Source organism: Martes martes (genome assembly GCF_963455335.1).
Source record: "Martes martes genome assembly, chromosome: 16".
Lineage (NCBI taxonomy): Eukaryota > Metazoa > Chordata > Mammalia > Carnivora > Mustelidae > Martes > Martes martes.
Genome location: NC_137904.1, coordinates 42,341,891 through 42,357,379, shown reverse-complemented (window position 1 = coordinate 42,357,379; position 15,489 = coordinate 42,341,891). Strand labels below are relative to the sequence as shown.

Genomic DNA, 15,489 nt, shown 5'->3' with positions numbered 1-15,489 from the left:
GTTGCATTCCTGCGCCGTCGTAGTCTCTCTCCCATTGACTCGGCTCGCCGCCACGCTGGCAGTTGTCGCAGTCTCTGTGGCGCAATCGGTTAGCGCGTTCGGCTGTTAACCGAAAGGTTGGTGGTTCGAGCCCACCCAGGGACGCGATTCTTTTCTGTAAAAAGAAAAACCTAAGCGTTATCCTCCCAACCTGTAAAGTGCTAAATTTCGCTTTGAAATGGCAGAGATTCCTTTTCTATAGCGAATCAGCGGATCATTGTGATTGAAAGTTCGTTTTTGTTAGTCAATGATGGGATAATTTCCCCAGCACTTTCCTCCATCGCCTACTTCCCACCCCACCCCCAGGCTGGATTTCAGGAAAGGCGAAGACAGAGGTTTTTGTCTCACCGTGTATACGTTTCAGGTTGCATTTTTTGTAGGATTAAGAATGAATTTACAGTGGAGGTTGGACAGTGTTTCCATTGTCTGCCTCAATCGATGTTACAGTCTCGAAATACTGCGTTTGGAAGGGAAGAAAGTAGCGAGAGAGACAAAGGCAGGGAGAAACTGGGGGATGAAGCGAAAAGGTGAAAAAGGGAGAACGTAGCTGTGATATACAGAGACGGAAAAGGGACAAGATAGAAAAATAGGCAGGGTGAGCTGAAGGAAGAAAATGGAGGGAAAAGAGATGCAGTTAATATGAGAAGCTTCCAAAAAAGGAAAACAACAACAAAACTATTTTTTCTAGATGTACAGGCAGAGAAGTAGGGCAGAGGATGGAGAAATACAAACAGAAACTGACAAAGGACATTACCTTTGGGAGAGAGGAGCCACTGACACGGGGAAAGATGGCCAAAAAATCACTAGAGGGACTGCCCTTTCCTACCCTTGTCTTATGTCTTAAGGACATCTTATCTTCACGGTAGCTCTTGGCATGTGCCAGAAATCACTGATTTGATTTACCAAGTTCCTACCCTCTGGAAGCTTCCAGTCTGTGACAGACATGGTGATTCTTCAGCTAGAGGACTATGTGAGACACTACAACTAGCACAGAATGCAGGGGAAGCATTGGTGTCTAATGCAGCCAGGGCACATCCCAGCACCAGGAGCTAAGCAAAGGACTCTCAGGCTACCTGGCTTCTCCTCAAGATTGGGTTCAGAAGACACCTGTTGTGAAAACCTTCCCCAGGGCTCGCCACCCCCACCCGCTTACCAGGCGCTCACAGGGCTAGTGGGGACAAACCAGGAGGATACACAGTGCCATGGGAGCTAATGGGACATGCTAGATAGCCCCCACTGGCCTGTGAGCTCCTTATAGGCAGAAATCCGGCTCATCAGCTTTAGGTCCGTGGTGCTAGTGCAGTATTCCACATTGGGACAGGACAGGTGCTTTTTTGCAGGGAAACCAGAGAACTTCTGTTGTGAGAAAGGTTGAGTCTTAGAAGGTTCTCCTGACAAGGCAGAAAGGCCAGGGATGTGGAGACCTGCGGCCCAGGATGGAAATAATTAAATGAAGTTTTAGTGGGTAATGGGGTCTTCATCCCTCTGTCTTGTGGTTTGCTAGTGACTAGCACTAGTAACTGAGGAACGAGTGAATGGATGCCCGGTCAGCACGGTGGGCCCCCTCGCTGCAACACTCCAGGATAAAGGACCAAAGTGGGGACTTATCAACCCTCTTCCAAGTAGCTGATTTGCGCACCCCCCCCCAGACACCCTGGGTGCCCATATGGATCGTGGGTCAGAGATCTTCAGGAAGCCCCTACAGGTTTGCCTTGCCCCGGGATCATCTAGTTGGACAGGAGTGACAGACCAGGAGTCCCTGCTGCGCTGCCTCCCCGCAGGGCAATTGGGGGACAGTAGAGGATGCACAAGTCTTCCCTGGAAGAGTTCGGGATGCTGGCAACAGGCTTGCCCTAGGGACAGTTGGTGTGTCCACCCCAAGAGCTTTCTTTCCAGGAGGGGCGGCAAAATCCTAGTCTTCGCGTGCAAGGACAGAGGTGTAGGTGACTAGGTTCCACCCCGGACCTTCTCCCGCGCGTTCTCAGACACCCCCACCCTTGGAGGAAATCTCTCCCGCCCATCCTCTTCCTCCCTGCCCCCATTCGGCCGGTGTGGGCTGAAGGCTGAAGCTGGGGTCACTTGGCGGCCAGTGTCCGCAGGTCTCCTGGTCGCTGGCTAAAGGGTGAAAGCATTCAGTCTGGGGGGCCCAGCTTCGGGGCTGCCTGAGCTGCGAGTGCGGAGGGAAGAGGAAGAGGCAGGCACTCCGAAGCTTGCGGATTTGTCTCCTAATTTCCTAACTCGAGCCACCCACCGTCAGTGCGCTTAATGGCCCGTCTGGCCGGATAATCGAGCTCTCTGGAGGGACAGAGCCAGTGACCATCTCTAATAAATCTTGAATAACGAATAAGCGAATCGACCGTCCTAATGAGGCAGGGCCCGGTCGTCGCCGTAACGTAGTATCGATTGGCTCCCCCGGCGCCAGCCTCGGCCGCTCCTCCCCGCCTTCCCAAGCCTCCCTCCCCGTTTTTCCCTCCCGGCGGGAGCCACTAGGGACGGGAGCCCGAGCGCTGGGAGGAGTCGCGAGCGACTGTCGGAGGCGGACTGGCACCAGCCGCCTCTGCGCTCGCCCGGCTCCTCCCGCCGCCGGGGCGAGGGAGGCGCACCAACCGCGCAGAGCTCCCAGCGCGATCCGCGCCGCCGAGAAAAATGCGGGAACCAGCGCAAGGCAGGAGGAAAAGCGCGGGCCCACTTCCGAGCCCCGGCGCCTGATTTTCTAGTCCAGCCGGACCTCTCGCATTCGACCGGGTTATTGTGTCCCGGACCCGGAACCTGAGTCCCCGTCTGCAGCTTGTCCCCCCAGCCCGGGTTGCGTTGCATTCTTTGCGCGAGCACGCGAGGGGCGCCAGCCTCCACCCCAGCAAACCGACCCCCCCACACACACGCCTCCCGGAGGCGTGGGACCTCTTGCCTCTGCCGACTGGGTCCCAGGGGACTGCCTTTTAGAGCCGGTGATCGGGCCGCTGATCGGGGCCGGGGGGAGTGGGGAGGACACGCTTTCTCCCACGGTTGCAGTTATTAATTTTAAGGGAGTGTCACTTAGAGTGAATGAAAATACCCTGGACGCGTGGCCGGAGGCGTCGTGTCCCCCACGCGAGCCCATAGTCCTTCGGTCCAGGCCGTGGCGGGTGGGACTGCAGAACGAACCACATTTCAGCCTAGTCCTCATTTCACCATTTTCCAGACGCCCCAGCTTAGGGGCGGGGATCGCAGGGTCAGGGGGTGGGGGGCGCACACACATTTTTTTGTGGGGCGGTAGGGTTAATTGCGGAGGTTAACCGAGAAGAGGATACATCTTCCAGGGTCAGGGGCTGTTTGGGAAGAGTGAGGTCGCGTCCCAGTTTAGGGGGCCTGGCACCCGGTGTGGGGGTAGCCGAGTTAGCCTCTCCCCCTCCTCCTCTTCCCCGCTCCGCAAACACCCTGAAGGAATGAGGTCACGTGGGTGAGTAGTGGGCGGGACCTACTCTTGTCTGGAGGAAAAAAGCCATTTTGTACCCCCCCAGCCCCAGTCCATCCCCTCCCCCCGTCGTCCCCTCCCCTCCCCTCTCTCCCTCCCACCCCAAGCCGCTTTCACAAACTCCTTTCTTACCGTAGGTTTCTCCCCTCCCGCCGCCGGAGCGAGCGACACGGCTGCGGCCCCCCTCCCCTCCCTTCCCTCCCTCCCTCCCATCCCCCCCTCCCCGAGACCCACCGGACCCCGAACCCAGGTAAGTGGAGGCAGACTCCCTGTCCTTTCCCTCTCCTACCCCGCCACCAGAATGGGGTGGGGGTGCCGGTCCATCCCTCTTTACACACCCCTGTGGGAGGGGGAGACTCTGAGCCGGGCCTGCAGCTCGCGTCCCCGCCCCACCCCGCCAGCCTCTGTCCTAGCTCGCCCCGTCCGCCTTTCTTTCTCCCTTTTCTCTCCCCTTTTCCCTTTCCTCCCTTCCAAGATGGCCGAAACGGATTCCCCCTTTTAGAGATTTGGCGTCTCCCTCGACCACCACCTCTTTGTGCCGCAGCCCCCTCGCAGACCTGCTCCCGAGGTAGCGAGGGGGAGGGTCCGAGGCAGCCACGGGGGCTGTGGGCTACGCGCTGGGCCGGATCTCTGCCCCCTCGCCCGCCCCACGGGCCAGAGCGGCCCCCGGTCCTGCCCCACTACCCCGTTCAGTTTGGGGAGGGGTCGCTTTACGCTTCTTCCGTGGGCTCCGGGGCGTCGTGGACGCGCAGGGACTTGAGGCCGGGAGCAAGGCGACATGCCTTTCTGATTGCTGCGGGGCCGGGGGAGGGCGCTCCTCCTCGCCCGGGTCCCCGGCCTCCCGGGCACCTCCCCCCAACGGGTCCCCCCCCACCGGCCCAGGACCGGGCGCCCCGCCCCCTCCCCGAACCACCTCGGCAGAGCCTCTTTCTCTGGAACACCCCTCCTTGGGCCCCGCCGAAAGTTTGACTCTAGGGAAGGTAGGAGCGGCCACCGGGTAACTGGGGTCCCTGATCCTTTGACCCAGGTTCCGGGGGGAAGCCCGGGAGGAGGGAGTAGAATGGAGATCTTCGGGGCTTGGGGGGAGAGTTATCGCGATATTTCCCATCGCCGGCAGAGGCCGGAGGGGTCTGACCGATTGGCCCCCTCTTCTGCTGGATAGCCGGGCCGCCCCCTCCGTGCCTGGCCCTCCTGTCTCTGGCTCTGAGGGGGTGGGACCTCTCCTCCGGCAGACACCCCTGCCCCTCCAGTCACCACAGTGGGCCCAGGCATGCGTCTCCCCCTCCCCCACTGCCCCCATCTGCCCAGAATTGCTCCGGATGGCTTGAGGTGGGGAAGGAAGAGGCCTGGGGGTGGTGAATTTGCCTGTAAATATTGTGGAAGTGTTACTCCGCGCTTCTCCCTGGTCTTTGTCTCTTAGAGTAACCCCTCTCCCCGTACATATACATGCCTCAGTCTCTCCTGGGCTCTCTGCCGCTTGGGGAGGGGAAGGAGGGGGTTGGTCTCCGGGTTATCTCCCGCTCTGTTCTGATGCCTCCTTCTCTGGGCCTCTTGCAGTTTGTATCTGTTCCTGAAACTCTAATTTCTCTTCCTCCCGTCTCCACTCTGTTCCAAGGTGTTAGTACTTGGAGAAGGAGCATAAAGCCAGCTCTGTTGCAGCTTTTGAGTAGGGAGGTTTTCCCAGGGGATCCCTGGTTTGGAGTTGGGGGTTGAGGTCTTTCAGCTGTCTTTGGAAGGAGGCCAGAAACAGACCCCAGGTGACCCCTGGGACCCAGGAACAAGACCCTGTGTAGCTATTCTCTTTTCTGGTGTCTGGGTCAGGGGTGGGGTTCAAGTTGAAGTCTTTGCGGGTGGGCAGGAAGGGGGGCGGTGCTCTCTGCTGCCCCTGGCCTTGCCAGAGAGATCTTGGTTGATGGAGCTGTTGCCATGGGAATGGAGAGAGCCTGAGCAGGAAGAGGCTACATCTTCCTTCAGGTCAGATGCCCACCCTGCGCCTTCAGCTTCTAGCCCCCAGAGTGGAGGTCGGAGCTGCACTGCCTTTGTTGCTGGAGGACTTATGTTATCGTTTACCCTGGGTGGACTAGGGATGCACAAAAGGTTAGTGTGGATTTGCAGCTCTGGTTTCAGGCAGGCATGTCAGACTGTGTGGTTCTGGGGTGGGTGGGGATGGCTTGTGCATCTGGCGAGTGTGGGCCTGGCTCTGGTCTGGCTGTGTGTGTGAGCCTGGTGTGTATATATGTGTGTGTGTGTCTGGCCAAGTGTCTGTCTGGCCTTGTGTGTTGTGTGAGAGATGGAGGGGGTGTGTCTGGCTTTGTGTGCATCTGTGTGTATTCGGCAGTGTGTAGCTCTGTGTATATTTTGGGGTTTTGTCTTTGTTTGGTCTTAGGAAGCTGAGGGGGGAAAGACAGAGAGAGGACAATAAGCCCAGTTTCAGGAGACTAGAGGATGTTTTGATGCTGCTGGCGGGAGGGGCAGGTCCCAGGTTCAAGAATCAGGGAACACGGAGAGGTTGACGTTGTCCCCGGGCAGACCCCTGTACTCCCCCTTCCACACACAAATGTGCATTGCTCATGCAGTTGGATGCACGCAGCTAGGAGAGGAATGGACCCAGTATATTCCACAGAGCCTCACTTTTCCTACCTGTTCCATGGAAATGGGGTAAGGTGATTAGTTTCTGCCCCTCTCTCTACTTCAAAGTGAGAATGTGTGTTGAAGGTCATGTTTGGGCCAGACTCTGACCGCTCCCAGAAGGCTCACTGAGTGGTCTTCTAGGGTACCTGGAGTCCTTCTGCCTTCTACCTGCCTGGATGGAGTTGGGCCAGGCTTACTAATTTCTTAAGTGAGTGGGGAGTCTGGCCTGGGTGCCAGTGTGTAGAGTACTGGAATGGGAGAAAGGCAGTTTCTGCCACTGTGTTACTGGGTGACCTTAGCTAAGTCACTTCTTTCTGAATTTCTTCATCTGGAGAGTGAAGAGACTGGACAAGATGCATGCTTGCTTTTCGTTCTTTCTTGCTTTCTTCAGATTTTATTTATTTATATGAGTGAGAGACAGAGCACAAGTAGGGAAAGGGGCAGAGGGAGAGGGACAAGCAGACTTCCCGCTGAGCAGGGAGCTCTGTGCAGGTTTGAACCCAGGACCCTGAGCTCATGACCTGAGCCAAAGGCAGATGCTTAAGTCACAAAGTCAACTGAGCTACCCAAGTACCCTCCTTTTTTTTTTTTAATTTATGTATTTATTATTTTAGAGAGAGAGAGCAGGGATGAGGGTAGGGGGAGGAGCAGAGGGAAAGGAAGGGAGAATCTAAAGCAGACTCCAAGCTGAGCATGGAGCCCAATGTGGGTCTCGATCTCACTACCTCAAGATTATGTCCTGAGCTGAAATCAAGATTTGGACGACTAACCCACTGAGCCACCCAGGCGCCCCAGATAAGGGGCTTTCTAAGAACCCTTCTACTTCTTCAGTTCTAGGTGTCCAGAGGTGACCCTGAGTGACTTTTCCCAAGACCTGTTGATTTTCTAGTGGGGGAGTGGGGCTAATTTCATGTGGAGGAAAGCAGAGCAGAGAACCCTATCTTAGGGCATCTGAAGGAGCAAAGACCTCTGGGTTATCAGAGACAGACTATTTCTGCAGAGGAAAATGAAAAAAAAGAAGAAAAAAAAACTGACAGTGGGAGAGGCCTAAATTGTGGGGAACTTCCAGAAAAAGACTAGCTAGAACAGAGAGATGGGTGGTGGTTTCTAATTAGTAGGGGCTTTGAGGCAGGGCAAACAAAAATGCCAGGCTTGACAGGCCAGGAGGAGCTGGGATGGGTGCTGACCCAAGGTCCCTTGCTGCCACTGTCGCTGAGACCTGGATTCCGCGGGGACCAGAAACACGGGCTGCCCAGCAATCATGCTCTTGCCAAGATAGTGGTTTGGGGACAAAAGGTGTTAAAGGACTTAGCTGCCAACAGTACTCAGGTCCCTGTGGTGATATCCTTGGGAGTGACCCGGTAAACCCCCCAGAGCTCCACGGAAGTCACTTCAGAATGGCCCAAGGCCTCTTCGAGGATTTTGTCTCTTTCTCCCTGGCTGTTTCCCATCTCCCAACCTCTTCCCTAAGGTGATGACAGCTGGAGGTCCAGCCCTCTCCCCTCTTCCCTGTCCTTCCCACAATACACCTGGCCAGTTGCACCTGGGGAGGAACTGGGTGTCAGGTGTAGGGCCCTGAGGCCTGGGGTGGGGGGTGCACAGTGGGGGAACTGAGCTCCTGTTTACCCTTGTTCTTGGCACCTGCTGGCAGGGCCATGCAGGTAACCATGGCAATCAGGTAAAGAACCAATCAGGGCTTCTCCCCACCCCCAGCCCCAGAGGTAGCAGTCTGAGGCCCCTGGGGATAGGGTGGGGGGAGAGGGAGCACAAGGGTGGGGGGAGAGGGAGCACAGCCAGGGGGCCTGTTCCTGTACCAGAGGAGGAGGAAGATTTCACTCCCTAAGTAGCAAAGTAAAGGTACCTAAGTACCTAAGTAAAGCTCCTTCCTTTACCCCTGCATCTAGAAAGGAGCCCGAGGGATAATGTTGGTCTGAGTTCTCCCGCTTGCTAAGGGAAGTGAGAGGGTAAAAGGTCACGGCCACTTGCCTGGGAACTACTGTGTGTGGAGGCCACAGTCTGCCTGGTGGGAGCTGGATCGGAGTTCTTCAGAGAAAGTGTCTTGTTTTGAAAATGCACGCAGTGTGTGAATGAGGTGACTTAGGCACCTAAGTGTGTGTGTGTGTGTGTGTGTGTGTGTGTGTGTGTGTGTGTAGGTACTTGTGCGCGCATGTGAGAGGGACAGATTGGGGTGTGAGATGCACCGGTGGCAGTGTGGACACCCAGCGTCAGCCAAAATGTGTCATTCCTGGCTGTGTGTGAGCACATAGATTCCGTGGGACCCACACACGCACGGGAGGCCAGTCGCACACAGGACCTGTACGCGCCCAGATGTCACGCACTCAGCTAGACACTTGGAGTTTGCTCTCTCTTCTGGATGCTTGTAATAATATTTGGGCATCTTGCCAAGGACAGGGTTACTATGGAAACGACTAAACAGTGGAGTAGCCAGCAAGCCTGCAGGATTGTGAAGGGGGAACCCTTGCGAGGGGGGCAGGGGCCACCCTCCATGGGACAGGCACCCCTTTCCTTCCTTAGGCCAGGTCTACACTTCCTGGCTGTGGTGTCTCCCCTGGCTCTGTGGGCTCGCTCATTTCCCTCTGTCTGCCTTGCAGACTTGGTGTCTCTCCCACATGTGGCCTTTGTGTCTCTCCATCTCTTTCGGTCTCTGACCAGCCTCTGTTGGCTGTTTGGGTCCTGGCCAAACTCATCCTGGGGTCTCTATAGAAACTGTTGATCCTGGCTGTGAATTTCTGGTCCTAGAAAACCCAGTGTGGTGGCTTTAGAAATCTTTCTGGAAAGGAGAGAAGGGTGTGTGTTGTGAAGGAGTCCTTGGGGCTTGGCCACCCTCCCGAGCCCCACCTCTTGGGCTTTTCCTCTGGGAAAGAGGGGCTGGGGGGGCTTCCTTTCTAGGTGCAGGTTAGATTTCTATACCAAGAATTTAAGCATGTCACCCAGTTCCGAGTTGGGCCTTAACTGACCTCCCCGGACCCTGCCAAGGCCTGGCTGCGTGCTCGGGGCTGCCGTGGAGAGAGCTTTCTGCCCAGTGTTGGCAGGCATCTCAGAGCCTGAGGTCTGAGAGCCTGGGGTCTGTCACTGGACAGCCTGTGGACAGGCTGCAACCGGTGGAGACAGTGCCCACGTGGGTCCCTGCGTGTGCGTGGGACGGAGGTCCTGGGATGTGTGTGGGATCCGGGGGACGTGTGCAGCGGGCTGTCAGGCCGGGAAAGGTGGTAGTCCTTTTTGCCCAGGCTCTTGGCCATGACCTGCCGGGACCGGGCTCTGGGCTCCGGCTGGGGTTGTGTGTTCCCCACTGCGGGCATGGCAAGACCATCCTGAGTACTTCCTGCCTGAGCACCAGGCCTAGGACCTGCACGGCCAGCGTGCGGCCAGCGTGCGGTGGATTCCCTGGGGAGCTGCTCCAGGGCCAGCCTGGACGCCAAGCCAGGAGGACAGGCACTGGGGTGCCCCCTCTAAACTTAAGGGCAGCCCATGCCTGCGGTGTTTCCAGGGCTGCTTTCCTGCGGGGAGAGTGATGAGCTGGCAGGCGGGTGGGCTGGAGTAGAGACGGCAGGCGGGGGCTGGCACCTGGGTAGAGGGGAATCTGATTTCCTCAGCTCCGAGCACTCGCTTGGGAGAATATGGACAGGGACCAGGGATGTTTTTAAAAACCATTCTCTCCCATTTTCCCGCTTCCCTATATCTTCTGGAGACTTGGTCTAACTTCAGTCTTTGCTCCTGCCCTTGAGATGGAGGAGCCTGACCTTGTTCAAGGTCGCCTAACTCTCCAGAGCCCCCCTCTCCCCCCGCTCCCAGTGAACACTCGGGGGCCAGGACAAGTCAGCCCCCATGTGTGTCGCCAGGCAGACAGAGCAAGCGCCTCAGGCTCAGGGACAGATGTTGGGTGGCGTGGAGGGGAATGTGGGAGGCGCTGTTGGGTCTCTGGGTTTCTGATTCTATTCTCCTTTCTCAAGGTGACGCCCCCCAGGCCCCCCGCCCCCTGCCCCGTCATCATGCATCGGGCCACACGGATCAAAATCACCGAGCTGAACCCTCACCTCATGTGTGCCCTCTGCGGGGGGTATTTCATCGACGCCACCACCATCGTGGAGTGCCTGCATTCCTGTGAGTGGGGGCGGGGGGGCACGGCCCCAAAGAGCCCCTCTGTTCACTGGCGGCGGTCCCTGGTCACAGAAAGACTCCCTGGGGTGGGGAGATTGGAGGGCACAGCCTAGAGGTCTGTTTCAGTTTTCACCTGTAGGCTCAGGGGTCCCCCGGAGCCCCTGCCCGCCCCAGAAGGTGCAATGCCCCTGATGTGCACTCCGGACTTGGTGGCGAGGGGTCGAGGGCCCTGGGAGGTGTCCTGCACACCGGCTCTGTGCTGTGCTCCCTCAGACTTGGGGCTCACTTTCTGCTGGGTGCAGGACACTGGCCTGACACAGACATGCACACATTTCCCCGGGGATGGATACGGGGCAGTTGCTGTCTGTGCAAAGCAGGACCACGGTGAGCCTCTGAAGGGGCTGAGCAGTGGGGACAAGGTGGAGAGGAGGGGCCGTTGGGGTGCGGGGAGCTGGTTCTGGATTACTAAGGGGGCTCTGACTCTGCTTTCTCTCTCTGTACACCCACCCCCAAGTCTGCAAAACCTGCATCGTGCGCTACCTGGAGACCAACAAGTACTGTCCCATGTGCGACGTACAGGTCCATAAAACCAGGCCGCTGCTGAGCATCAGGTGGGCCGGGCACTGTCCCTCCCGCCACACTGGTCCTCTGTCCCTCAGCCCTCCTTGCATCCCGTAGCCGTGGGGGCAGGTTGAGGAGAAGCACAGGGTGTCAGCCCAAGGCCCTTCCCCTCCCTCTGTCTTGTCTAGGCTGAGAAATACCAGAAGGGTAAAGACCACGCCCATGGGGCCCCTGATACCTGGGCCCTGGATCAAGGAAGGGAGGCGGTATAGGGGTTCCTGTCTGGGAAGATTAGGGTGAGGTGGTCGCGGATAGGACTCTATGTGTTTTTTTCCAGATCTGACAAAACCCTTCAAGATATCGTCTATAAACTGGTCCCTGGGCTTTTTAAAGGTATCCATGCAGCCTTTTTCCTGCTCCGTGCCCCCCCACCCCCACTCCCCTGCCTGGCGCTCTGTCCTCACATTTCTTCCCTCTTCCAGATGAGATGAAACGGCGGCGGGATTTCTATGCAGCATACCCCTTGACTGAAGGTGAGTGTGTTCACTTGTCTGTACACGGGAGTACATGGGGCTGCCACAGGCACACAGGCTGCGTGCACTAGGCTATTTGTCCTGTATGTCCCAGCTCTCTGCCGCCCCAGCCCACGGGTTGGCTGGGCTCACCCCACTGAGCTCCAAGATCCTGGGGTCCTTGCTGGGCCTCCTTTCCTGGTCCTAGGCCAACCCCTCAGAGCCCTCTCCTTCCACAGTCCCCAACGGTTCCAATGAGGACCGCGGCGAGGTCCTGGAGCAGGAGAAAGGGGCTCTGAGTGACAATGAGATTGTCAGCCTCTCCATCGAGTTCTACGAAGGTGTCAGGCAAGTCAGACCTACACCTGGTCTTTTGGGGGTCCTAGGTTGGGTCGCCCCGTCTCTCCCACTCTGGCCCCCTTGGGATCCTGCCTGTTCCAGGGTCTCCCTAGCATCATTCTTCGTTCTCCCCCAGGGACCGGGAGGAGAAGAAGGGTCCTCTGGAGAATGGGGATGGGGACAAGGAGAAGGTGAGTGCTGGGGTCCTGCTTAGGAGTGGGCTGCGGGCTGGGGGAGAGTGCCTGGGGTGGACCCCAGCCCTTGGGTGCCTCTCCTCCGGCAGACGGGGGTGCGATTCCTGCAATGCCCAGCGGCCATGACTGTCATGCATCTCGCCAAGTTTCTTCGCAACAAGATGGATGTGCCCAGCAAGTACAAGGTGAGTCCCCGGGCCCTTTCAGAAACTCAGTGTCCGTGTGTGGCCACGTCTGACAGTCTGGGCGTCCCAGCCATTGCCCTGAGCCGGCTGGGTGTCGTCAAGGGCCTGCGTGGTTGTGTGACTGAGCTCGAGTAGAAGAGGAGTTGAAACCAAGATTAGGGTGGGGCCGTCTTCATCGTCGAAGCCAGTGTGCAGAGGCGTATGGGACCAAGATGGAGAGTGTGTGCGCGCACACGTGCACACTGCGTGCTTACATGTTCAGAACTGTGGCAGAGGTATGTGTGCAAAAATACGGGCTCCTACCTGGGGCCAGCTGGCTGAAGGAAGGCCAGTCTGAAATTCTAACGGTGCTCTCGGACGTTGCTTCTCAAATTGGAATTTGTCGGTGATTCTCTAAAGATCTCGTTAAAGCGTAGATTCTGATCGGTAGGTTCTGCGGGTCTAGCAAGCTCCCTATTGCTGCCAATACCACTGGTCTGTGAACCACACTTTGGGGGTCAAGGCCCTAGGACAGTGGATCCCAAACTTTGCCTCAGATCAGAATCACACAGGGAGCTTTAAAACCCAACTGATGTCCTGCCGTTTGAATCAGAATCTCTGGTGAGATCCAAGTGTTGGTATTTCTTTTAAAACTGCCTGGGTGAGAGCCAGTGCTCGGCGAGATCTCTCTCACCGGGGCTTTTTCTTTGCGCCCATGATCTCTGGAGGACCTACCAGAGATGTAGGGGGCCTCAGACAGCTGCGTGGCTGGACAGTCGGCCGGGGCTGTTAATGACCTGGGTGCTTTCTCTGGATCCTTTCCCATCTGGTGGGCAGGAGTTCTGTTGGGACAGGTCCGGGAGGGAAGCCAAACCCACCATGAAACCCCAGGGAGATAAGGGAACACCTGCTAGTCCCTCCTTCCCAATGTCCTACCTTCCACCCCTAGCTTTGAGCCTCATTGCCAAATGGGTGGACCCTTGAACCTAACCAGGGTCATGGCGTCCTCTGTCTCCTCGTCCAGGTGGAGGTTCTCTATGAGGATGAACCACTGAAGGAATACTACACACTCATGGATATCGCCTACATCTATCCATGGCGGCGGGTGAGCTGAGCGGTTCGGGGCTTGGTAGGGACAGGGCGGGAGGGGAGCCACGTGGGGTCTGGCATCCATCTGTGGCCATAGGGGCCGCACAGGGACCAGTGATCCCCCTTTGGGCCTCGTCCTGTGAGCTGGGTGTGTCCAGGGTGGCCTGCCACAGCAGGCCAGCCTCCAGGCCGTATTTCGTGATGACCTGCCACTCTCTGAAAAAGAGGGTCCTTTGGCAGATGACATGCCCTGATTTGGGTCAGGAAGGAGGGTCGGGTGGCTGCGGATGGGGAAATGTCGCCCCTCGCTTTTTCGGCCTCCCTCTCTCCTGTCCAGCCTCTGGCCTTGCGCATTCTTTCTGTCTCTGTGGATCTCTGTGGGCTGCTGTACCTCTGGCCTCACTCGGTCAGTCTGTCCCCTTCTCTCCAAGGCCTGGACCCCTTTCTTCCTGTTTGGGCACTGCAGGGTGAGGGTTGGTTAGCCCCTTTCTCCTGACACCTTCCCCTGCCTCTCTCTGCCCCCTCTCCCTGCAGAATGGCCCTCTCCCCCTCAAGTATCGGGTCCAGCCGGCCTGCAAGCGGCTCACCTTGCCTACAGCGCCCACCCCCTCGGAGGGCACCAATACCAGCGGGGCATCTGAGTGTGAGTCAGTCAGCGACAAGGCTCCCAGCCCTGCCACCCTGCCGGCCACCTCCTCCTCCCTGCCCAGCCCAGCCACCCCCTGCCATGGCTCTCCCAGCTCCCACGGCCCCCCGGCCACCCACCCTACCTCCCCCACCCCCCCAGCGTCAGCCAGTGGGGCCACCACAGCTGCCAACGGGGGGACCTCGAACTGCCTGCAGACACCATCTTCCACCAGCAGGGGGCGCAAGATGACTGTCAACGGAGCTCCTGTGCCCCCCTTAACTTGAGGAAAGGGACCCTCTCTCTCCTTTTCCAGCCATGCCTCTCCACCCTTCCACTTTTTCTGGGCCCCTTTTCCACCTCTTCTACTTTCCCCAGCTCCTCCCGCCTTAGGGGTGGGGGGCGGGTTTTATAAATAAATCTATATATATATGTACATAGGAAAAGCCAAATATACATACTTATTTTCTATGGGCCAACCAGATTAATTTAAATGCCACAGGAAACAAACTTTATGTGTGTGTGTATGTGTGGGGGGTGGAGTGTTCATTTTTTTAGGGGGTCTTGTGTAATTTGCCCTGCTCTCATTTTGGGGGTGCCTGGAGGTGGACTCGAGGGGCAGTCAAGCTCTGCTCTATCCTCCTTTCGTTTCCCAAGGCAGGTGGGGTGTTCCGGGAGCCCTACCGGCCCCCAAAGCTTTAGGCACAACTCCAACTGGCTGTGTATGGGGTCTAGCCTCTCTCCCCCTATCTTGGCTGCTGTCCTGCCCCTGCCAGTGCCCCCCGCCCCCACTGTTGAATGTCCAGAGAATTGCTAAGACAGTGCCTTTTACAAATACAGCTTATCCCCTGGTTCTGAGGAGCGAGTCATGGTAGAGATGTCATCTCCCTTACCTCCTCCTCTTGCAGTGGAAACTTTGTGCAAAGAATAGATAGTTCTGCCTCCACCCCCCCCCCCCGACGTGCGTGTGGCCTTTGCATCATTTATCTTGTGGAAGAGAAGCTTTGGGCCACGGGAGGCCTCGGCTCTTGAAATCCCACTGTGGCTTCAGCCGGGTGAATGCTTGGCCCGGTTCTGCCCCTGCCTGCACCCTGGAGCCCCCGACCGGCCAGGCTGGTTTTTGGCCAAGTCCCACCTAGGGGCCCGGAGCACAGTGGGGCGTCTCCCACAAGCACAGACCCCAGATCGTGCTGAAGGCCGGCAGCCCTCCAGTCTCCTCCCCACCCCCAGCTGAGGCCGAATCAGGACGCAGCCACGGAGGCAGCGAAAAGCACAAGAAGATGGAGACCTGTAAGCTCTGACCTTGGCTCCGTCCCGAGAGGTCCGTGGACTGTCCCGTGCAAAGGCCGGACCCCAGCAGATCTCTGGCCACCTGTTTTTCCTCCAGTGTACATAGATCCGATCGGGGAGGAGGCAAGACTCCCTTGCAACCTAGGTGTTCGGGGTCGGGACCACCCCCCCATCAGGTTTGTCTATGTTTGCACCTTGTCCTGTGTCTGAGGTGCTGTGACTGTACCCTCCTCCCGCCCTGGGACATTTGTATCTCCCGGCTTTGTAATAAATGCTGCATACTCTCCGGAAGCTGTAATTTTTGGGGGGGCGGGGGACGGAGCGGGTGGGTGCGGCCTTCAGCTTCCACCTCGTGTCTCTTGTCTCTGAGCTCTACCTGCCTCAGGAAGCCCCCTACGGAATGACTGTGAACTGCCCCCTCCCTGCGGCCAGTCGGATGTCCCACCCCAGGTTAGGGCCCATCAGTGACCAC

General features: G+C 57.7%; 1 protein-coding gene across 1 annotated transcript; it reads left to right on the top strand.

Annotated features, from left to right (window-relative positions):
* Positions 1 to 3,486: 3,486 nt before the first annotated feature.
* Positions 3,487 to 15,303, top strand: PCGF2 (polycomb group ring finger 2). The gene is made up of 10 exons (XM_080826496.1): positions 3,487 to 3,743; positions 10,096 to 10,246; positions 10,758 to 10,854; positions 11,142 to 11,197; positions 11,287 to 11,337; positions 11,556 to 11,664; positions 11,792 to 11,846; positions 11,939 to 12,034; positions 13,038 to 13,118; positions 13,637 to 15,303. Exons 2-10 carry the CDS (start codon positions 10,135 to 10,137, stop codon positions 14,012 to 14,014), a joined length of 1,035 nt encoding a protein of 344 aa, XP_080682622.1. The 5' UTR covers positions 3,487 to 3,743; positions 10,096 to 10,134; the 3' UTR covers positions 14,015 to 15,303.
* The last annotated feature ends 186 nt before the right edge of the window (positions 15,304 to 15,489 follow it).

Excerpts from the sequence above, each read along its gene's own strand:
- PCGF2 (XM_080826496.1), top strand. The coding sequence starts at position 10,135 with ATGCATCGGGCCACACGGATCAAAATCACCGAGCTGAACCCTCACCTC. Across the intron at positions 11,665-11,791 it reads GAGTTCTACGAAGGTGTCAG|GGACCGGGAGGAGAAGAAGG; the intron begins GCAAGTCAGACC and ends GTTCTCCCCCAG. Across the intron at positions 12,035-13,037 it reads ATGTGCCCAGCAAGTACAAG|GTGGAGGTTCTCTATGAGGA; the intron begins GTGAGTCCCCGG and ends CTCCTCGTCCAG.